Below are 23903 nucleotides of genomic sequence, written 5' to 3' on the forward strand. Positions count from 1 at the left end.
ATGCAACTTAGAAGTTACTAAAACCAATATTTTGGTTTCAATTTCCTAATTTTTTTTTGAAGGAGAAAAATACTTTTAACGCTTATTTCATAGGGCTGTCGTCATCAACATGGTCATTAGTATAAACTTTTAGAAAAATGCCTGGCCACAATAATAGTAATTATCAACTATTAAATACATACAGAGATTCATCCTTGAATGTCAGGTAGAAAATGCAATAAGGAAAAAGAATTCAGCTAAGAGGAGCACAGCAGAATAACTGTACGTCAGATGCTGGAGGAACAGTTCTCTGAGAGGGTGGACATTGCAAACTTGGGGTTTAGAGAAGACACAGCTTGGGGCCAGAGCGGGAGTCAGTCCAGCCGCCAGGTGTAGGCAAGCGGTCCACACCAAAGACCCGGCGGCCAGAAGAGCGATGCATTCCCCCTTTCTCCAGCCAGGTTGCAAACGGGTAGGAAACGCTCACTGCCACCCAGGAGCCCGCATCCGCCCACTGGGAATCCTCCTGCCGCAGGGAAGCCCAAGCGGGTCCCCAGGTGCCCCCTAGGCGAAGGGGGGGGGGGAGGGACGTCCTCGCCGCGCCCGCGCCGCGGGGCTCCGGCCAGCAGGGGTCGCTGCGGCCCGCTCTCCCGGGAGCGGCCGAGCCAGCCCGGTGGGTGTTTCTCTCTCTCTCTCTCTCTCCTCTCTCTCTCTTGCTCGCTCGCTCGCTCGCTCTCCGCTCTCCCTCTCGCGCTCTCTCCTCCCGGGCCTCACATCCGGGTCTGGAGCGCGGCCGCCGCTGTCAGTGCCGGGCCCGGGGCGCCGTCAATGGCGGCCGAGGGAGGCGGAGCGGCGGCCACGCGCAGCCCGGGGCTCCCGAAACTTTAAGACTTCCGAAGCCCCACAACTTCGCGGCAGGGCCGGGTGGGTGGAGTGGGGGAAAAAAAAAAAAGAAGAAGAAGAAAAAGGGGGGCGTGGGCGGAAGGGGAAGCCGAGGCGGGAAGCCCGAGGGACGCGGCCGAGCCCCGCGGCCGCCGCCGCTGCAGCCGCCGCCGCCGCCTCCTTTCCCCACGCCGAGCCGGCGGCCGAGCCCAGCCGCCGAGCACCCGCCGCCGAGCGCCGCCCGCCGGCCTCCGGGCCGGGGCCGGGGCCGGGCCCCGCGAGCTCGCGGCTGCTCCGAGGAGGAGGAGGAGGCCGTGCCGCGCCGCGCCGCGCCGCGCGCCCGAAGTCGTCGTCGCCCGTCTCTCCCCCACCCCTTCCACCCCACCCCTTTCCCCCCGCCGGGCACCCCGGGGTTGCGGGGCCGGCGCCCCGGGTGGTGCATGCGGGGCGGGGCGGTCGCCGGGCCGGCCGAGGCGAAGATGGAAGGCTTGACGCTGAGCGACGCCGAGCAGAAATACTACTCGGATCTCTTCTCCTACTGCGACATCGAGAGCACCAAGAAGGTGGTGGTCAACGGGAGGGTGCTCGAGCTGTTCCGGGCCGCGCAGCTGCCCAACGACGTGGTCCTCCAGGTACCTTAGCGCCGCGTCCTCCTCCACCACCCCCCACCCCCCTTAACCCTCCCCAACCTTCCCCAACCTCCCCCCCCGGGTGGCGCGGGCCTCGGGCAGCGGGAGCAAGAGCGGGCGATGTTTCCAGAAGGGCAGGTTTCCACCACTACCACCACCACCACCCACCCCCTGCCCCGGGAGGCTCGCCCGCTGCGGGCCGAGGCCGCAGGTGCGGGTGCGAGCGGGAGCACGGGGACTCCTGGAGGGGGAAGGGGGTCTCTCGGTCGGGGTGGGGGTAGGGGTGCAGGGGGGTGTCTGCGGGAGCCTGAGCTTGCATCTCACCCCCCCCCCCCCCACACACACACACTGGTCAGCCCGTGCACGGGAAGAGCAACTTCCCAGCAAGGCTCTCGGGTTGTAAATGTGTGGGGCGCCGGGCTCCTCCTGGTTATGTATTCCCATATGCACACAGCTTTTCGGATCCTGCACAATAGTAAAGTTGGGAGTCTAGGCAGGCAAGATGCCATTTGGGTTCTTGAGTGAGCCGAACAGACCCGATGAAGTGAGTGAGTGTTTGTTTTTTTTTTTTAAGACATAAAGGTATCCAAGAAGCAGGTTGATTTTTGTGTGTGTGTTTTGTTTATTTTTAAGGAAGCTGTGTTCTTAGGGAGACTTAAGAAATTTTGAACTTTTGGCTAATACTTGGCGTGTAGATGTGAAAAGAACTTGTCGGTCGTAGGACTGACCGATGTCCGGTGGGCAGTATCTTCCAGTGGGCGTTCGGTAGTAGTTGGTGGATGTTGTGGGTTTGGTTTGGGATCTATTGAGCAGCTGGAATTGAAATGTGTAGTTCTACCTTGCAGCAGCAGCGAGCACGGTGCATGTAACCTTCTTTGTCGTCTGGTTTTACAGGAGACTTCATCGAAGTCCCTACCTAATATTTGTGAGGAGCGTTAACGCTGCTATTAATGATTCATAACTGCTGGTAGTTAAGAGCCTATTTAAACTGCCTGTCAGGAACCGTTTTAAGTTTTCACCTAATATTGATCCAAGCCAGTTACCCGAATCTCCAAACACATGGGTATAAGGTAGTGGAAGCAGAATATTGGACCAGAGGTTTTATTTTAATGTTTGGAGACAGCTTCTTGCCCTATAGCTCAGGCTTGCCTTGAACTCGGGACCTGGCTGCTCCCCCAGCTGCTTAAGTGCTAGGATTATAGGTGTGGGCTGGGCCAGGAGTCCCCAGGCTTTGACTGTAGTCTCCTGTTAAATAGAAGTGTGACCCTGGGCCAGCACTTTGCCTCTTCAGCCTTGAGTTCTTGGAGGCCTGTTGTAGAGGAAAGTCAGTTTTCTTCTAACAAAAATCCTGGGCTATATAAAAATTTCTGCACACACCTTGGATCTAGAAGTTGTGCCCGCTGTGCTGGGGACTGCGTTCTCGCCTTTGCTTTTGTTTCGTACTGTCTTTTTTAAACTCGGGGGGGGGGGGTGCGGTGGGAAAAGGTAGCAGAGAAGGAAGAGTGAGTCTCAGATCCACACTGCTGAAAAGAGCCACATGGTGACTATTTTAGGCTTTCGCAGCTAGGTAGATTGTATTGTGTATTCATTTTTTTTTTTAATGGCCCTTTCACAATGTGGAAACCAGTTTTAGCTCGGGATCACACAAAAGAGCTTGTATTGCTTATGGATTAATGGTGGTATTGTAGGGCTAGTGTCTGATGGATATGGTACAGAACTTCCCAGGTTTGGTCAAAACATGCTCATTAATTATTCTGCTCTTTTTGTGGAAATAAAACACACCTTTAAGGGCTTAAGATAAAGGAGAAACTGCCCAAACTCTATTTTGGGTTATGTCTTTGGGGCACAGGGTTTTTTTTTTTTTGTCATTTTATTGGTGCACAAGGCTTTTGCATGTTTAAATGGACTGTTTAGGGCATACAAGTTAGCATTCATTAACCTCCAGCTGAGATATGTTCAGTTAAATCCAACTTATTTTTTATGTTTTACTCAATTGTATTAGTATTTGAAAATAAATTTCTATTGTCTTCATGCATAGATGGTTTAAATAGCTTAAATATTTGGGATTCAGTTACAAGCTGGAAACTGTTGGAATTCCCTGAAGCAAGACTTTCACAGTAGTATGTTCAGGTTGAGTATCCCTGTTCAGAACATCTGTACTCCTAAATTCAAAACTTTGAGCGCCAAAATAACACAAGTTAGAAAATTACACACCATGAAACTTTTCTGTGCAGAATTATCGTTTTTTTAAATTTACTGTCAAACTGTGTGAAAATGGTGTATTTGAGACATAAATGAGCTCTCTTTAAGCTTGGGTCCCACCCCAAAGATCTCTCATTGTATACACAAACATTCCAAAACCTGAAGGAAAAAAAAAAAAGAAAGAAACTGAAAACACTTTAGTCTCAAGCATCACTGATAAGGGATACCCAACCTGAACTGAATAGCAATCTGAAATACTTAAATTTTGGCCTACGACCTAGAAATGTGAGATGGAGGGGGAATGCGGGCCGAGTCTGTCTCTGAAAGGAGTTTTGAGATTTTTTGAAAACAGCCCTCCATTGCTTTCTAGTGAGGATAATTTGGGACAACTCCCATAGAATGAGAGTTCTGTACCCTTTGCTGAGCGGGGTGTCCAGGGAAGCAGAAGCAGCACAGGTGCTCTGGAGGACTTTAAATCACGGGGCCGCTCATGTGTAAAGACAAGGATACCTGGGAGAGGTGCATTGTGTTCAGCACAAAGGAGATTTAGACAGGACACAATTCAGGGGACTTTAAGTTGGGGTGGGGAGGGAAAATGGGCTTCCAAGCAAGGGAAAGAATATGACCAAAGGCAGACCACAGTAGAGCCTTTTCAAGGACTAGTAGGTAGTAGGATTTTACCTAAGCTAAAGTATATTTGGAGATAAACAGTTAGAAAGAGGTCATATAACTAAGGACCGAAGGCAGGAGATTTCATACATATTTCAGTAGGCAGTGGAGAGGCACTGGATATGTTTGGCTTTGAATGGTAGTGATATTAGAGGGTAGCGAGGGAGGTGCCTGCAGAGACATCTGGCGTGGGTGCTGGGTAGTGGACATCCAGCCGGAGTGACAGAAGTAGAACGGAAAAATCAGGGTGAGGTGGATTTCTGCAGGGCAGCTGGGTAGGTAGCCTTACTGTGCTATGCAAAGTGCCTTGTGGGTAATACTTAATTGAGTCCAGATTATCAAGGCTGGGTGGGGAGCTTTGAACTAGGTGTGAAGGGTATTTGAAATAAATGATTACTAAAAGCAGTGCTCTAGGAGGCATTTGCCAGTGATACAGCAGAGGAAAGCAACTGAAGGCTGGTTATCTTCGGGGCTGATTTTGTATCAAATAGGAAATGGTGAGGAACTGGGCCAGGAGCACTCAAAGCATGGGGTCAGGAGGCTGGTGACGTGGTTCCATGGGTAATGGCAGTCGCTGCCAAACTTCATGACCTGCATTTGATCCCCAGGACCCACATGGTGGAAGGGGAAAAAAAACTGACTCCCATAAGTTGTCTTCTAACTTCCCAAGATGAGTTATGGTATATGCCTTACACTCCCCATAAAGTATTTTAAAGTAATAAAACGTTTAAAAACAACAAAACCAAAAAACCATGGAGTGAGAGGGGCCAGTGTATGTGGGAGTGGTTTCTATTCTCTCAGGCCATTTGTCAGTGTCTAAAATGGGGGAGGGGATGGTTTGACTGACATGTAGTGGGTAGAGGCTGGAGATGGTATTTAATAGCCCAGAGCACACGGGCCAACTTTGTAACAAGAATTAGCCTGCTCAAAATGTCAGTATTGAGGAGATTTGAGACCTGACCTGGGCTTTGGCAGTGGGACAGGAAGTGAGTGTGGAGTTGTAGGTGTTCTAAAGGCAAACTTGGTAAGTATTATTATTAATCATTTGGCATAATTTGGATGGGAGAGAAGGTGGCAGGGATTCCTCACTTTTGGACATCGCTCTAATTAGAAAAGGGGCAGGAGAAGGGCCTCGTGTCATAAAGAGGAGTGGTAGGGACTGCTGTGTGATTGTCAATAGGCATTTGGGGATAGGGCTGACCTTCAACAAGTAGAAACGTATTTTATTTATGATGTGTGTTGGTTCTGCTCCCATGTTGAAAGCCTCTTCCTCACCTATGTTGAGGGCAGGGAGCAGGCCTTGATTGGTCCAGTGTTTTCAACATTTGTTAATAAAGTCACGAGAGGGCTGAGTCATCTGGAGAAACGAGGGTAGAGAATAATGAACAGAGGGCCGAGAGCTGCAGGAGGCAGGGCTGGCCGTTACTGAGTGCCCAGTGGGCTCCTTTGACCAGGCAAGTCATTTTCATGCACGAACTCATTTGGTCCTTGCAACAGCCTGTGAAGTGGGTATCATTGTTCTTCACTAGGGACTTGACAGGCAGAGAAGTTCAGTGACTTGTTTGCAAATAGTCAGTGTCCTTCCCTTGTCCCTTGCCACCTTGAAGCTGCGGCTTCACTGTCTATGTGATTACAGGACCAGGTAGGGATGCAGTGAAATTAGGCAGACTTCGATTTGTGTGGACTTCTTAATGCAGAGTAGGGGTTTCAGACTGCCTTTGAGTTGTATGTAGACCTTTCTCTTTCATAGTCAAGAGTTTAATTTATAATGATGTCTTAAAACAGTCCCTTCACAGAGTGGTGGACTCTTGTGGTTGCTTTCTGGGTATAGACAGACAGATTAAGGTATATCATTACATTTGTTAGTATTTGCTTCTTTTAAAAAATACTCATTTCTTTCTGTGTACACGAGTGTTTTGTCAGCATGTATGTCTGCACCACGAGCATGCTTCATGCCCATAGCGGTGAGAAGAGGGTGTCAGATGCCGTGGGACTGTGCTCAGAGACTGCTGTGAGCCGCCATTCGGATGCTGAGAATTGATCCCAGGTCCTCTGGAAGAATGACCCGTGCTCTTAACCACCCAGTGATCTCTCCAGCACCCATGCTTTTGTTTCTTGAGACTGAGGCTCCCCATGTAGCTGAGGCTGGCCTCGAATAGCAGAGTAAAACCTAGTTGGGGTTCAGGGTTTGTTGCTGAAGACTGTGTCAGCAGACCAAGAGGAGCTTTGGTTTGTGACATTCTGTCCCAGAGCAGGAATCGGAGACCTGACCTACAGGATTTAATCATCAATTTTGCTGTCTGCTGGAGGTTTTCAGTGTTACAGCTTTAAAATTAACTTTCCAAGAAGCGACTTATTTTTCAAAGAATAGGAAAAGTATATAACTTACCACATTAATCAGTATGTCTTCTTAGCTTTCACTTAAAAAAAATTCTTTTTCTGGGAATTGTCAAAACTTAGACAGACTTTGAATGTGTGATCGCTTGATAAAAGCTTCGAGTACTAACTGTCCTTTTATTGAAGTTTGCCAGCAGTGTGCCCTTTTAATGAAGCTGAATCGTTTTACATCAGTTGTGTTGAGCAATAGCTTGGTAGAATATTTGAATAAGATAATAAATGTAATGGGAGAAAAGCAACAACAGTGAAATGTAAACCAGTTTTTCTCTTGTTAACGTGAGTTAGTTACAACATCTTTACAACATCTGTTCACTAGTGAAACGTCTGATTGCACTGGATATTAGAAACTTAATAAAACGTCAGTTTGTCACTCTCGAGTTGTGGGTTTTTTTTTTTTTTTTTTGTAATTTCTAAATCACTAAACTATTTGTAAAGAATAGAAACACACACTTGCATTAATTAGACATTTTTCCATGCACTGCTTAGGAAAGAAGTCACAGCTGGCATCTTTCTACAGCGCCATGCTTACTTTGGGAATTCATATCATGCTAAGTGGAGCCTTCCCTTCCTTCATGCCCAGGTTTTTCGTGTTTTGGGAACTTAGTGTGAGCATTGAGATGATAGGAAAGGACACACGGCCTTGGTATGCGGAGCACTGCACAGGCCTGCTTCAGCCAGTTTGGTGACCTTGCCTGTCACTTCGCCGGATCGTCACACATGAAGTGGCTGGGTTGGGTTTTCTGGATTTCTGACTCAAACGACTGTCTTTGTGCATGGTGGCTCCTCTGTCCAGCTACACCCTTAAGAAGACGCTGTGTGGACTGCTCCACTGTCCCAACACTCGTTGGTTTGTTTACATTCTATGAGTGATGCAAAGAGGAAAGAAAACCTAAGCCTGGAGTGCTGTGTTGACTAAGAAAAGAAGCAGCTGAGGTGAAGATGGTGTTGGTTCTTCAAGGTGTCTGACCAGTGGAAGTTTAAAAAGACATGAAGCCCGGTTTCTAGCCTTATCCTTTCTGATGTTTCATTTTCTGAAGCCTTTTCCCTGTGTGGGGGCTTGAATGAGAATGAACTCCTCAGGCTCCTGTGTTTGGATGCTTAATTCCTAGTTAGTGGAACTGTTTGGGAAGGGTTAGGAGGTGGGCATTTTTGGAGGGAGATGTGTCACTGAAGATGAGCTTTGAGATTTCAGAAGACTCACCCTATTCCCAGTGTGCTCTCTCTGCCTCCTACTTGTAGATCAAGATGTGAGCTCTCAGCTGCTCCTGCTGCCAAGCCCTTGCTCTGCTGTCGTGGACTCTAACTTGCTGTGGGATGGTCTTGCTGTATGCTATGAGTATGTGTTGCTATAGTTGGTAAATAAAGAAGCTGCTGTGGCCTGTGACGAGTCAGGTTATAGCCAAGCAGGAAATCCAAGAGAGAGAGACAGGAAGAAGAAAGGCAGAGGCAGGAGAGATGCAGGCCGGCTGCCCAAGGAGCAACAGGATGCCAGCAGACTGGTAACGCCATGGCCATGTAGCAAAACATAGATTAATAGAAATGGGTTGAGTTAAGTTATAAGAGCTAGCTAGCAAGAAGCCTGACCCATAGGCCATACAGTCTGTAAATAATATAAGCCTCTGTGTGTTTACTTGGGACCAAGTGGCTGCAGGAGGTGGGTGGGAGAGATTGTCCCAACTGTGGGGCAGGGTAGGACCAGGGAAACTTTCAGCTACACTAACCCTCTGAAACTGTTACACCTATTAAATGCTTTCTTTTGTAAGTGGCTTTGGTCATGGTGCCTTACCACAGCAATGGAAATGTAACCAAGACACTATGGTAGATATATCTTCCTTCAGTTCCTCCCTGTTTATCTCTACAGAAGAAATTTGTCTGATGGAAGCTAATTACCTACTGTATTTCATTTTTATTGTGGTACTGGCTTTGTGGGGTTTGTTTTTTTGGTGGTGGTTTTCTTGTTTTCTTGTTTTCTTGTTGTTGTTGTTCCTGACTGTCCTGGAACTCATTCTGTAGACCAGGCTAGCCTTGAACTCAGAGATCCACCTGCCTCTGCCTCCCAAGTGCTGGGATTAAAAGTGTGCACTACCACACTTAGCCCATGTTTCTTTAAGATTGGTAAAGGACAGAGTCAGATTTTGTTAGTATGTGTTTTTCGTTTGAGTTGTTGAGTCCTTTGGGATTCTGGTGAACACACTGGACATATCTGCTCAGAAAACATAGTTATGCAACATTTTGCATTTAACTTGATGTTGCCCCCTGTTCCAGCCTAGTAAGACTCATGTTACCCTAGGGTAACCAGGTCTTATGGTGGAATAGATGGACTTGTGGAATGCTGAAGGGTCGTCTTTCTCAAATCATTGTTATATACTAACTACTTCATTGTGGTCACTGTCTGCCTCCGGGGAATATATGTGGTGGTGAAAGATGAGCTTGTGTCTCTGCCATTGTGTATTGTGTCTGTGGTAGTGTTGAAAAGAGCTGTGTGTAACACTGGAAGACCTTTGGTAAGAAGGCAGTGAGACGTAAAAGAAAGCAAAGACAACTCGGGAGGTATGGATAGACAGTGCTGGGGATGGGGTGTGTGAGACAGCATAGCATGGGGACTGTGAAGCAGTGATGTGTGTAAGAGGAGAAGCTGGGGCACTCGTAGACGAAAGAGCAGAAAGGAAGGGGCCACTTACTGTGGGCAGCTGGGATCTTAATAGGAATCTGCATTTTTGTATTTTTTAAGACCACTCATAACTGGAAAGGTGCGCAGGTTGGCCAGTGGATAGGAAATAGTCCATGTGGGAAACAGCAGTGGCTTAGATTAGAGAGGCAGCCAGCTAGAGAGGAGTGGACTTGCGATTGTTTAGTTAAAAGAAGGAAGCCACGGTAATGAATATAGGTCTTGAGAGAGGAGAAAGAGCATGAGGCTATAGTTGGGGTTGTCAGTATGGGATGGTTGGGAGAGGGGTGGATTCTAGGGGTGCTATTTTGGTAAAGGAGTACTGATGAAATTAAAAATTCTCCTTTGTTCATTTAAATGCATGGAAGCCTGTGTGTCACTTACGAACTTTTCACGGAAGGTCTACAAATCTTAAGATATTTGTCTCGGAGAGGAAGAGTTGAAGATTTTTACTTTGTTGGCAAATTGAAAAGTAATTAATGAAATTATTGAAGAAAAGACTATAAAGAAGAAAAAAATGTCTAACAATTGAGTCTGAAGGAGCAGTGAGCATTTCTTAAGTTGGAAAGTAGAGGGCCTTAGGGTGGAGACCAGAATGGTTAAAGGGAGATGGAGACTATGTAATACATACCATGCTGGGGATGCCAAAATGCATATCAAGTATTCACAGAGGTGAGAACCCACTGCGTTGAGATTTCATTTTCCTGAGAGGCTGAGAAATGTGAGCAGAAATGAAGCCGTTGGATTGACTTAGAAACCTACATGTCATTGGTCACTCTTACAGCCTTGCTTCACGGACTAGTTGCAATAGATGCCAGGTTTGAATGACCTAAGGAATAAATGGTAGCCAGAGGCCTAGGGATGGACAAAAGTAATTTGCCCATGTGAGTGAAGAGACCCAGGTCAGGGCCAGCTGAATAGAAGGGGGAAGAATGAGACTGTAAAGGACACCTTTACGGAGGCCCAGTTTTCTTTGTCAGGACTGCTGAGGAGAGAAGAATGCCCTCCAGAAGGCAGGAATGGTCTGGATCCTGACCACACAGTCTTCTGGAAAGGGGTCATTGCTTCAGTTTAAACACAGGGAGGCAAGTAGGGAGGTACTAGATTAGTGGAGAATGTTCCAGCCCAGTGGCTTCTGCTTTCTCCTGTAATCTGAGGCAAGATTACCAGTGTAGTGACAGGAAGTCAGCATACAATAGGAGGAAACATTCACAGTAGCATCCAAAAGATCTGAAGTTTTAGGATTAGACTTAACAAATGAAGCACTTACATTTTTACACCGAACTATCAAATATTACACAGAATCTCAAGATTTCAATAAACAGGATATGTATCTAGGTCGGAAGGCTGAATTTTTTTTAACTTTCTCTTTTATTTATTCTTTGTGTCTTTCACATCACGCATCTCCATCCTATTCATTTTCCTGACCCTTTGTGTCCACTCTCTGCCCTTGCGACCTCCCTCTAAGATAAAATAAATAAAATTTAAGAGAGGGAGGAAAAAGAGGAGAAAAATCAGTCTCGTCATGGAAGCTGTGGTGTGGCACAGTGAGTCATGCAGTTAAACCCTTTAATCCATTATCTTTACTTGCAAGTGTTCATTGCAAAAGTCATTGGTCTGGTTCGAGACCTCTGGTTTCTGCTACACTTTTGATGCTGGGCCCTCATTGGGACTCCTCTTAATTGTCCTGCTGTTGCCCTGTGTCGTGGAGATCCTGCTGCTTTGGGTCTGCAGGACCGGCCCCTTCACGTGCTCCAGCAGATCTCAGATGGGGTGGATTTGGGGGTGGGCTAACACATAACTGGTTCTGGTCCTGGGTAATTACAGGGTTGGTCTGCCAGCTCTCCCTTGTCCTCACCACCAGGGTGAGCTCTTCTGTATTGCCCTGGCGAGTTCACCCCAGAAGGCTAAATATTAATACTGAGACTTTAACAAAGTCCCTGAAGTTTCTTGTTAGCCAGTCCCAAATACTTGGAAGAAGATATGGGAACAAAATTGGAGACTTGGCCCTTCCCATTCTAAACATTGACTACACTGCTATGTTAATCAGGTCAGAATGATTGGCCTAAGGTCAAACACAGAGATTAGTGATCAGAACTGAGAATTCAGAAATAACTCTTTACACTTATGGTTAGTTCTTTTTGGGGAATATGCCTGGATAGTTCATTGGGAAAGGGTTTTCTCAGCAGATGGTTCTAAAACAGTGTATTTAGGGGGAAATGTACTTAAACATTTTTTATAAATCACACAATATACACAAATTATCTCAAAATAGATTATGTGCTTAATCGTAAAATCTAAATCCATGAAACTTCTAGATGATTCCATAGAAGAAAAATTTCTGCAACCTTCGGTTAGCCCGAGTTCTTAGATGTGACACAGAGAACATATGAACCATGAAAGAAAAGAACTTCTAAATTGGATTTTATCTAAAAATGTTAAATCTTAACATTTAATATTACAGAGAAAACTTAAGAAAGTATAAAGAATACAGATTTGGGAAAGATCTTTGCGTCTTGTAAACATGGTAAAGGTCTTTCATCTAGAGTGAGTACATTATTAATAGTCAGGGAACAGCATATTAAGTCACTAGACATATTGTCACTAGGAAGGCTGTAGTTAAATACTGCTGATGCTAGTATTGGTTTTGTGGAGAAACAGAACGCTCTCACGCTGCTCTTGGGAGTGTAAGTGGCATGTAGCTGGTTTGGAAAATACTGGGCATTTCTTCCAGAGTTGAACATAAATTTACCTAGGAATAAGCAGCTCTACTCTTGTGTATCTACCCAAGAGAAATGAGAAAACGTTCAAAGAATTCTTTGTTAGATCATTTACAATACACCATTCACGGGAGCAAACCTGAAAAACAGCTCAAGTGCCCATCAATTAGTAATTGGCAGATAAAATACGGTATATCCCTGAAGTAAAGTAATAGTCTGCCACCAGAAGGAACAAGTTTCTGATATACTCTGCAACACAAATAATATTAGAAACATACTAAGTGAGAGAAGCCAGACACAAAGGTGTACCTGTTGTATTGCATTATATGAAATATTTGAAAAATATCTATAGAAAAAATGTCTGTGGAAAAGATCCATAATAATAGGCATTGGTGGCTCCCGAATGCCAGGGCAGCAGCAGCAGCCTGGAGGGAATCATTCTGGATAAGGGAAGTTCTAAACTGGGTGATGTCATGGTATATAATACTGTAAGTTTGCTTTAGACTCAGGAAGTTGTTTTATGCTGTAAAAATTGTGCTTCACAGCTCTAGGGTTTTTTTTTTATTATAAATTTGTCATTTTGGAAGAGTATGAAGGACTGTACTGTGTATATAATTTTATTTGTCAAACTGCAGCATAATTTAATTAAACTGGCAGTTGGTGAGGGACTTGGGTTTTGAAGCTAGACATTGTATGTGGCTTGTCGCATGAAGAGTTATTAGAACTGACTGCTTGCTTGCTTGCTAACATAGTCTAGACTGGCCCCCAGTATACTGTGTAGCTGAGGATCGCCTTGAATTCCTGGTCCTCCTGCCTCCGTCTTCCAAATGTTGGGCTAACAGGCATGTGGCGCCATGTCTGGCCCACAGTGTTGAAGGACTTCTGGTTAGTGTTTCTTCATTGTGGTCTGTGTGTCAGGGACTGCTCTGTGTACTCTCTCCACATAAATTTCCCCTCTAAACTCAAGTGATCCTCCTGTCTCAGCCTCTAGAGTCCCCAGGTTTGTACATGTGCCATGATACCCAGTTAACTTACTCTGTGTACACACATCATTTGTTAGACTTAGAAGGGGCCGGAAATGATGACTTAGAATGACTCTAGACCAGTTTGTCTTTGGACTTTGAGTGGTCTGTTACTAACTTTCCTATTGCTGTAACAAAACATCATGACCATGGTAACTTACATAGAAAGAGTTTATTTGGGGCTTAGGGTTCTGGAGGGTTAGAATCTGCAATGGTAGGACAGAGGTAGCAGGAGGCTGGAGCAGCAGCTGAGAGCTCATGTCTTGAACCACAAACAGGAAGTAGACAGGGACTAACTCAAAATGGCATGAGTCTTTGGAAACCTCGAAGCCGGTCCCCGGTGCCATACTTCCTCCAGCTAGGCCGTACCTGCTGATCATTCCCAAACAGCCACCAACTGGGGACTGAGTATCAAGTGCCTAAGACTTAGTGGGGGCATCTCATTCAAACCAGCACAAATCTTACTGCACTTACATATTCTTAATTGGGATAGCGTAATTTTTATGGGATATTACAGAAATGTAATGCTCCAGAATTCTGAGTTTGAAATAGTCATGTCTGATAAATTATAATCTTAATGTAATAGTAGTCTCTCCTATTTGGGGACTGAGAAATCAGTCTGTCACTATTATGACTCTTTGTAGACAGCTGGCTTCTGATGTTAGTTAGATGGACTGATTTGACATCTCCATTTAATTCTCCTTGAGTTTTCATAAGCAGTCAGCTCTGGGGTCCAGGCATCACAATTATTATACTCCTATAGTGAGTGACTGTTACTTCTTTTTGCTTATGAGTTAAGCAAAAAGTAGATGTGGATGTAGAAATATTAGTAGCCTTGAAAGGGAAATTATTGCCTAGAAACTAAGAGCGTAGGTGAGGTGTTTTTTTTTATGTTGAATTTGTAATTTGGGGGTCACAGGCTTGATGTTTTGAGTGCATATTGCTGTGTTACATTATTAGTAGTTGATCTAGGGTGAGTTTCTTCTAGAGTATACATTATATCCCAGAGAAAAACATTTAAACACCTTTGTAACTTTCCATTTCAGTAAGCATTGAGTTTAGTCAAAATAGCATAGACTTTGGAATGGGACAGCCTCAGATTTGAATCTCTGCTCGGTGCTTATTAACTTCTCAACCTGATCTGATAACTTAACCTGCTGAGGCTATTTCCTGTTAATCCCAGTTCAGAAGGGTTGGTACTGAATGCTAGTAGAAATGTGTGTAAGCTGTGAGCATGGGGCCTGGTTCTTAGAATGTGATCGGAGAAGTTTTGTTTGCTCTGCTCTGTAAGATCACTTGGAATCTGCAGGATCTTGGCTTTAATAATAGAAAAAATGGTTCATTGTTCCTCAAACTGGCACCACACCTTTTGTTGCTTGTGTTTTGTGTGGACATAGTGCTGCTCCCTCTCTGCTCCCTCTCTTGGGTCCTGCCAGTCATTCTTTTATTTTCCCTCCTTGCTGTGCACTTAGGTTGAGGGTTTGTTTTTCCACGTGTACCCGGATAAAGACCAAAGACGACTGAGTAATGGATGATTCTGAGGTGGTGAGCCCTCTGAGCTGGCAGGACAGTGATGCTGCTACCAACTGAAGTGACATGGAGGAGCTGTGCCTGTTTGTTTGGGGGTTTTTTGCTTGTTTTTTTAGATATGCTGAATTTTAGACATAGAGAGTGACATAGACATGCCATGTAGGCAGCAAGGTTAGGTGGACATTTGAAAGCATGGCAGTGGTAGTTGGGTGACTTAGAATGTGCAAGGTGGCCAGTAGTTCCTGAGGAATGCAGACTTATGTTAGAGATGTCTGTTAGGTCTCAAACTCAGGACAAACGACTAACCAAGATGTCCAGGTCCACTTTGATATGTTAATGGACATCTCGGTTAGCCTTTGACCTGGGTTTGAGACCTAACAACGTCCTTCTGCGTTTGATCATCAGTGCAGGTAGAGTGCTAGTGTGTCTGCTGGGGCATAATAGGTGCTCAATAATGCTTGTTGAGTTAATGAATGGTGCAATTATAGGATTTTTTCCCCCCTGAATGGTCTTATGTTATAGCATGAAGCCCTATGTGTACCAGGCTGGCTTTGAACTTGTGGCGATCATCATAGCTATCTCCCAAAGTGCTGGAGTTAGGGTGATGATATGGAGAATAGGAATTCTATAGTCTTCTCTGGAGAGGTAGAACAGCAATAAGGGTAATTTGAGCAATTTGTCCACAGACTTTCAGGCTCTACCAGTACTTGAGGATCATCAGGAGCATACATTTTCTTAGAAACCAAATGGGGCTAGCAGGATCTGGTGACTGACTCTAAGGGTTAGATGGGTGCTGTGTCATGAGAACACAAAACTACAGAAGTATGTTGATGCCAGATGGCAGGCCTGGCTACTCTAGCTTCAAGGAGCACTCTTCAGCTGAATGCAGCTACTGTGTGTTCAAGGGCTTAGGGGTCACTTGCAAACAGCCAAAATATATGACAAATGCTTATTTTCTCACTGCCTGTGTTTGCCATCAACCACACATTTCTAATACTCATCTGGCCCCAAATTAAAATTTTTGACATTTACAAAGTGTACTGATGGTGTCATTGGTAATTGGTAGCACCTTCCTATGTGCTGTTGGGAGTCCTGTGAGAGTCTAAATTATACAGGCTCTTTCTGCCTTGACTTGTCTGGGCACGTCTTGGGAACACTTATAAATAAATCTTAAAATAGTTTCTTTTGCTGTGTTTATTTAGATCCCACTTATTATTGTCAGTAATTTGCTAAATAAATTAATATTTTACTAAATAAAGGGACATTTTAAAACGAAGGAATAGACTTTTAAAGACCATAATTTTATCAGCAGAAGCAAAGTTAATCAAATCTACTCAGTAAGTATAAAGTATATACTTTTAAAAATCTTGATTATTTTCTGTGTATGTGCATTTTGGCTATGCATTATGCCAAGGGCATATAGAGGTTAGAGAATAACTGTTGGGAGTGCTTCTTGCCTTCCAGCAAGTTGAGGTAGGCTGTCTTTTGTTTCTGCAGCTGTGCTGTGGTACTTGGGATAGGTTGGGAGCTGCTGCTGCTGCTGCCACCGCTGCTGCCGCCCTGAGCCAGCTCACTGGTCACACCCCTCACCCCTGACCCTCAGATGCTAAGCATACCTTCTACCATTGAGATATACACAAGCTATACACACAGCACTAACCTTCCGACCTTTGAATTTTTTCCTTTATGTTTGTGTGTGTGTGTGTGTGTGTGTGTGTGCGCGCGCGCGCGCGTGCAAGCAGGACAAGTGTTTGTATATACATATGTGTAGAGAGAGTGTGTGTGTGTGTGTGTGCAAGCAGGACAAGTGTTTGTATATGCATATGTGTAGAGGATGTGTGTGTGTGTGCGTGCGCGCGCGCGCGCGTGTGTGTGTGTGTGTGTGCAAGCAGGACAAGTGTTTGTATATACATATGTGTAGAGGGTGTGTGTGTGTGTGTGCAAGCAGGACAAGTGTTTGTATATGCATATGTGTAGAGGATGTGTGTGTGTGTGTGCAAGCAGGACAAGTGTTTGTATATACATATGTGTAGAGGGTGTGTGTGTGTGTGTGCAAGCAGGACAAGTGTTTGTATATACATATGTGTAGAGGGTGTGTGTGTGTGTGTGCAAGCAGGACAAGTGTTTGTATATACATATGTGTAGAGGGTGTGTGTGTTTGTGTGTGTGTGTAAGCAGGACAAGTGTTTGTATATACATATGTGTAGAGGATGTGTGTGTGTGTGTGAGTGTAAGCAGGACAAGTGTTTGTATATGCATATGTGTGGAGGTTAGAGAAAATCTTGTGGTAGTCTGTTTCCTTCAACTATGTGGGTCCTGTAGATGGAGCTCAGACTATCAGGTTTGAGGCAACAGCCTTTACCTGCTGAGCCATCTTGCTGGCCTCTGAAGTTTTTGAGGGCCTGCTTAGCTTCACAGAGGTCTGAAACTTGTCAGAGCTTTCTGTAACATAATTTTTATATCCTTAATATATAGATGCCAGTTTATGCCGTAAGTGTGAATAAAGTCAGCCAGAATGCATTTGTTAGTGAGAGAAAGTAGAGGAGAAGGGGCCCGAGGCAGCTAGCTCGCTGTCTGAGGCATCTGAAGGAGCCAGGAGAAACTAGAACTCAGTGTCAGTGCCTTAGAGGTAGAAGAATGAGCCAGTTTGTATATTGCTCCTTTAAAAATGTTTTCTGTTGTGAATTTGGACTGGTTCCTATTGGCACTTTTTTTTTTAACATTTTGTCATTATTTACTATATTCTTGAGACCTTAGAATACATTCTTTTAATGATAAATTCTTTTAAGATATTATAAACCAACTCACTTTTTCTAGTCATTTAATTCCCTTTCCTTATAAGTATTTATCTATAACAATCAAGGTACAAAAGAGTGCTTTATTATATGAAGTTAGATATTCAAGATAACAACTTAATACTTATATAAAATACATGTCTGTGTTGATTTGTTTGCTTATTTTATGCCGTCTACTTCTTGAACTTTTCAGTGATCCTCTCAGCTAGGGAAGTCTCCTTTATGTATCTGCCATCGTCCTTTATGTTTGCAGTTCTACACTTTCAGTATCTTAGTTCCTTAGCAGTGTATTGTTAGGTAGGTCCTAGCTAAACTCTACCACCTTAAAAATTCCAGTGACAGTGAATGATTGCCTCTTGAACTGTCGGGAACCTCTGAGAGCAGATGGTTTAGTTCTTTCAACTAGACCCAATATACCTTCTCTAGAAACTGTTAAGATGCCTTGAGCCAGGCGTTGTGAACATGCTGAATACATTACAGCAAGGTATTGTTACCTCAAGATTGTTCTTGTGGTTTTCTTTTGTTTGTTTGTTTTTTGGTATCATGGCTAGGCTGGAGATGTAGTTCAGTGATAGACTGATGTTCAGAGCCCCGAGTTCATCTCTAGCAGGAGCTAGGGACAGAGAAAGGGAGATGTCATGGACCATTAAAGTGATTAAGCTTATGTGAGTATTTCTGGGTAGATGTGTAGTATAGATCAGGAATAGGGTAGTGGCTTTTCATTTAATTACTCTGTTAGCACGAGATCAGAATTCTCATGCATGGTGAGAGCAGTCTTTGAAGTGGTACTGTGCAAGTGCACTAGGTCAGGCTCTGTGAGCACACAAACTCAGGCTAAGCATGCTCCTTCAAGCCTGTGCGCCCCTTAAAAATGTGTCTGACAGCCCCCCCACATGTGCAGCTCAGTCCTGGTTTGTCTCCTAACATGGACTTGGTGTTCCTCCTCAGCAAGTCTGGGATCTGCTTCTCACGTAGCTTGTTTTTTATCAGTTGCTTTTCATCAGGCTGCTCTCCTCATCTGTAACACCCTCTTTCCACGTCCAGGGTGTTCCTCATCCTTGTTATGAATTGTCTTTTCTTCGGTAAGCTTTGGAGATCCTTCGCTCCCTCCTACGCATGATGTTTTGTGTATTTGTGTCTTAGTTAGGGTTTCTATTGCTTTGATGAAGCACCATGATCAAACTTAGGGAGGAAAGGGTTTATTTTTGCTCACAGTTCCATGTAACAGTTCATCTTCAAAAGCAGTGAGGGCAGGAACTCAAGCAGCACTGGAACCTGGAGGCAGGAGCTGGTGTAGAGGCCATGGGCGGGCTGGGGTGGGGGTGGAGCGTGGGGGCCTGGGGGTGCCGCTGCTTGCTGGCTTGTTCACTTGACTTGCCCAGCCTACTTTCTTATGTAGTCCAGGACCATCAGCCCAGGGATGGCACCATGGAATAGGCTGGGCCCTCCCCCACCAGTCACTAATTAGGAAAATGCCCTACAGGCTTGCCTACAGCCCGATCTTAAGCAGGTACTTTCTTAACTGAGGCTCCCTCCTCTCAGATGGCTCTAGCTTGTGGCAGGTTGACATCTAAGTAGCCAGTACAGTTTGGTACCATTTGGAGTCTGTCTATTGCTTGCTGCATCTCCAGTGTGCTCAGCCAATGATGGTGGAAGCTTGCTGGTCGTGGATAAAATGCAGACTTCTTTCTTGCCTTCCTCCCTCCCTCTTTCATACTTTTCCCTTCCTTGCTTGTTCACTCATCTATCACTCTATCTATTCCTTCCTTCCTTCCTTCCTTCCTTCCTTCCTTCCTTCCTCACCCCTCCTTCCTCCTGCTTTAGCCTTTTAAATGCTAGGATTACAGACTCGCACACATCTAAAATTCAGATTTCGTTTGTTTCATGATCCCATGGTAGCAGAAATGCATGGTAGGTGTTTAGCAAACACAGAGAACTTTCAGGGCTAGTCAGTTGCTTAGACCCTGCTTGCAGTCCACTCAGAGACGTGACTGGGATGAGGGAGTAAGGCAGGCCTCTTCAAGCAGGGAAGTGGAAAGTGTGGGTGGTGAAGTTGTACTTGGCTGGCCTGCTGCCTAGCCCTGTGGGTGCTTCTTCCCCACCCCAATCAACATTCTGGGCATGAGGAGAGAGGCAGCGGGAACAGGAACAAATGGCCTGAATCGGAGCCCTGACTTTGCTGATGCGATGCCAGTCCACCAGTTCCTCCTTCTCCCTTTGAGGACTTCCTTTGAAGTGTAACAGCGGACGGAGAAACTTGAAGGAAAACACCCCTAGGAAGTTACTGCAATTACAAGAATTAGCTGTGGCGGGATCTGGGTATCTCAATGCTGCAGCATGTCCGTTTGTTCATAAAACACAATATAAAGCACACTGTGCACACCGTGGAGAGTTTCTGAGAACCTGGGTGCTAGCAGCGCCTCAAATGAACTTAGGGCTGAGGGGGCCTTTGCACACAGTGTCACCGCATGAGAGCACAGGCCATTGCAACCTGGGCCATGTCAGAGTCGTTCTCCAAATCTGCAGGACCAGAAGCTGAAGCTGTTGCTAAGGCTTTGCGTAGAAGAGCCTGCCTCCTGAGAGTTAGAGCGGGGGCCAAGGAAGGGAGTTTATGGTTAGGGTTTCTGTTGACTGCCCACGGCTTTGAACCGCTAGGGCAGACAGCTTTGACTTCCTTGATCCCATTTCCCTCTAAGGTTAATTCTGGAGGGAATCCAAACCTCGTGTTTCTCACTTGGACCTAACAAATGGCGAAGCCATGTCGTCATAGTCCCCAGTGGTGTTGTGTGGTCGTTATTTTCTGTAGTGTCCCCTTTTGCTTCCGATGCAGTTCTCTTGATTTTGTACATCGTTTGTTCTCGGTCTCTTCTCTTTTACTGTTAAACAACAGATGGCTGCCATTTCTCCTTGCCCACCATGCACCCTGTCTCTTCTCCAAAAGCACGAGTCTGACCTCTGCATTCACCACCTTTTCTTTTAGAAGATGTACTATCGTTATTTTACCGTGTGTCATGTCTGTACCTCTGTGGGTATGTCATGGTGGGCGAATATGCCTGCAAAGGCCGGAGATGTTGAGTCCCTGCGTCTGGAGTTACAGGGAGTTGTGAGCTGCTGGAGGTGGGTGCTGAGCACTGAACTCAGGTCCAGGTCCTCTCAAGAGCAGTGCATGCATTTAATTGTTGAACTTTGAGCTATCCAGTGTAGCTACAATGTTTCTGTCCCACCCGGCCCCACAGTCCCACAGACACTTAGAAAATAATCACTCGGAGGCTTGTATTAATTATAAACTGTATGGCCTATGGCTTCAGCTTCTTGCTAGCTAACTCTTACATCTTAAATTAACCCATTCCTATTAATCTGTATGTTGCCACGTGGCCTTGGTGTTACCAATCTGCTGGTACCTTGTTGCTCCCTTGGGGGTGGCTGGCATCTCGCTCGCTCGCGCTCGCTCTCTCTCTCTCTCTCTCTCTCTCTCTCTCTCTCCCCCCCCCCCTCCTCCATCCTTCCTCTCTCTGTATCTCTGTTTGGATTTCCCGCCTGGCTGTAAGCTTCCTTGCCATAGGACAAAACAGCTTTATTTATTATCCAATGGAAGCCACACATATTCACAGCATACAGAAAGACATCCCTTAGCACTTCCCCCTTTCTGTCTAATCAAAAAGGAAAGTTTTAACTTTAACATAATAAAATTAAATATAAGAGAACAGTTATTGAGCAAGAATTACAGTTATAATATCTAGTCTATTTATATTTGGCAAAATTAAAATAGTCTATCATCTGTCCTGTTTTTGTGAGTCTGAAGTTTTATATCTAATATACCTTTTATCGTGACTAAGGAAGGTCCACAGGGAATGTTAAATAGCCCATCCTGTGCCACTTTTTGTGCAGAAACCGTTGGAAATAATGTGTGCACAATTTCTACAATCTATAATTTACCATTATATGAATGATACCTTATTAGCTGATCCTAAATCAGATACTTTAGAAAGCATATTTGAAGAAGTAAAGAAAGTTTTGCCTCGCTAGGGATTACAAATTATTACCCCCCCCAAAGAGATTCTATTAATTACTTAGGATATAAGATAGATCAAAAAAATTAGACCCCAAAAGGTACAACTCAGGAGAGATCAATTACAGACTCTTAATGATTTTCAAAAATTGTTAGGAAGCATTTCCAATTTACACACTATCATTGGAATCCTAAAGATGGACTAGTAAATTTAGCCAATATCCTTAAAGGGGACAAGGACTTAAATAGTCCAAGAGAATTACCAGCTGAAGCTGAGAAGGAATTGGCTCTAGTAGGAAAGAAAATATGAGAGGTACATGTGGATCGTGTAAATCCAGAACTTAACTGCATTTTGGTCATATTACCCTTCAGACACTCCCCTACTTTGGATGCCAGGTAAAGTGAGAAATCCATGGAGTCTGCTTAAAGGGCAAAGGGATTTATTAAGAAAAGAAAACTCACAAGACAGAACAGAGGAATTGTCGCAGGGTCTGAAAGGTGAGGCAAGGTCCCATGCTGTTCTTTCACCCGAGACTGTCCCAGCCTTCAAGTCCCAAGAGGGAGCGAAGAGAGCGTCTCAGGTCTTAAGGGAAGCCCTGAGCCACGCCCCAGGGGCAGGTACTTCAATGTCATAGGTAGGTGGACAGTTAACCTGCTACATCCCTGGGGCAGTGTTTCAAGGTCATAGACAGAACATACTCTTGTTTGTTTTTTGAGACAAGGCTTCTCTGTATAGCCCTGGCTATTTGCCTGTCCTGGAACTCTGTAGACCAGTCTGGCCTTCATCAAACTAAGAGATCATTCTGCCTCTGCTTCCCAAGTGCTGGAATTAAAGGCACGTGCCACCATACCTGGCTTAAAGATATTCTTTTTGTTTTGTTTTGTTTTTCGAGACAGGGTTTCTTTGTGTAGTTTTGGTGCCTGTTCTGGATTTCGCTCTGTAGACCAGGCTGGCCTTGAACTCACAGAGATCCCTGGCTCTGCCTCCCGAGTGCTGGGATTAAAGGCGTGCGCCACCACTGCCTGGCTCGAATAGAAAATTTCTTAACAAAAAAATAAAAAGAAATCATTCAGAGACACACCAGAAAGGTATTTTATTGTTTCTCAAGTTATGCAAGATATTCTTAAAGTTCACTTTTACCCTGCTTCACCGAAACAGAGACCTTTCCTGAGGTCTTTCTTTGTCTTACCACCTCCCTTGCAGTGACACTGAATGACATCTTGGTGATTGTGTGTATGTCTTTCATCCTGGTGCTAAAGGACTCTGTTTAGTGTCCTCATTGTCACTCTTTCAGAGGTAGCTTTGATTTCTTCCTTCTGTTCTAACTACAAGGTCCTTGAGAACCCTTTGAAGGTCTGGCTCATCACGGCTTTCTTGCCAGTGGTATCCCAGCTCTGACCACCTCACTGTCACACTGCTGCGGTGGCCTCCTGAGTCTCAGGGACTCTTCTGTAATGCTGAAGAGTGAGAGAGTGGATTAGAAGTTGGAGGCTGCTCTTCAGACCGACCGACCACCTGAGAAGATGGACCTGGCAGTTGGCACTCTCCCTGGCTCGCTCTGGTTTCCTGCCTTGCAAGCCTCCACTGCAGCCCTTACCCTGCTCTGTTGGCACTCTCCACGGATTGCTTTCGGTGTTTCAGCTCACCAAAACCTGACCTTTGTTGAAGGCCCAGATCAGATTGCTTTAAAAACAGTGCTTTTTTTCCAATATTGTATACCTCTGTTTAGTTCTGAAAATAGCAAGTACTTAGTGTGGGACAGATGTTGAGCTAACTGACATAGCTGTAACTTTAAATTTAGAAGTAGGTATTTCCACTCTTCTCCTGAGAGGCCACATGTTCAACATGAACTGGGATCGAATTCAGCTCCCCTGGTGGCAGTAGTTACACTCAGAACTGTAGACTCTGTGATGCATAAAATCACAGCCCTACGTCGTGGCATATCTTGAGGCTTGTGTATTGTTTGCAGTAGGTAAGACATTCTTTGAACTTTTTGTCTGACCCCCAATACCCAGCATACTTGGACTATTTATGTGAGTTCTAAAGAGATGATTCTGTTGACGTGTTCCTGTGGTGCCGCTGACTAGTAACTGGGTTAGCACTGTGTTAGGACAGTCTCTGCGATGTCGGGAGTACAGTGCTTAAGACCTGGCTGTGTACTGGAGCCAGCAGGGAGGCAGCAGAGCCAGCTTGGGTTTTGTTTCCCAAGTGTGGGATGTGTACCCAGAGAGATCAGAGAGCTTTGCTTCTTGTTTCTCACATCGCCGCAGTATGAGAAGACTGTCAGCTTGGTGTTAGCAAGCAGGCAGGCACCTTTCAGATGCTGGTCACCTTAATGAAGACCAGGAGAGTAGTCTTGATATGGCACCGGTAGCAGACAGTGGCATTGGCTGAGGTTAA

General features: G+C 45.2%; 1 protein-coding gene across 6 annotated transcripts in view; it reads left to right on the forward strand.

The window, feature by feature from the left end:
- Window positions 1-1186: 1186 nt before the first annotated feature.
- The window catches only part of Reps1 (RALBP1 associated Eps domain containing 1), a 77681-nt gene continuing 54964 nt past the window's right edge, over window positions 1187-23903 (forward strand). For 2 of the 6 annotated variants that reach the window (XM_028860837.2, XM_028860853.2), the window contains exon 1: window positions 1189-1493. In XM_028860837.2, coding sequence (XP_028716670.1) covers window positions 1302-1493 — 192 coding nt within the window. In that variant the 5' untranslated portion in view covers window positions 1189-1301. Of the gene's footprint in view, window positions 1494-23903 lie in introns of all 6 variants that reach the window. The other 4 variants (XM_028860842.2, XM_028860868.2, XM_028860833.2 and 1 more) reach the window with 4 other exon arrangements.

Source organism: Peromyscus leucopus, chromosome 8a (genome assembly GCF_004664715.2).
Source record: "Peromyscus leucopus breed LL Stock chromosome 8a, UCI_PerLeu_2.1, whole genome shotgun sequence".
Classification (NCBI taxonomy): Eukaryota; Metazoa; Chordata; class Mammalia; order Rodentia; family Cricetidae; genus Peromyscus; species Peromyscus leucopus.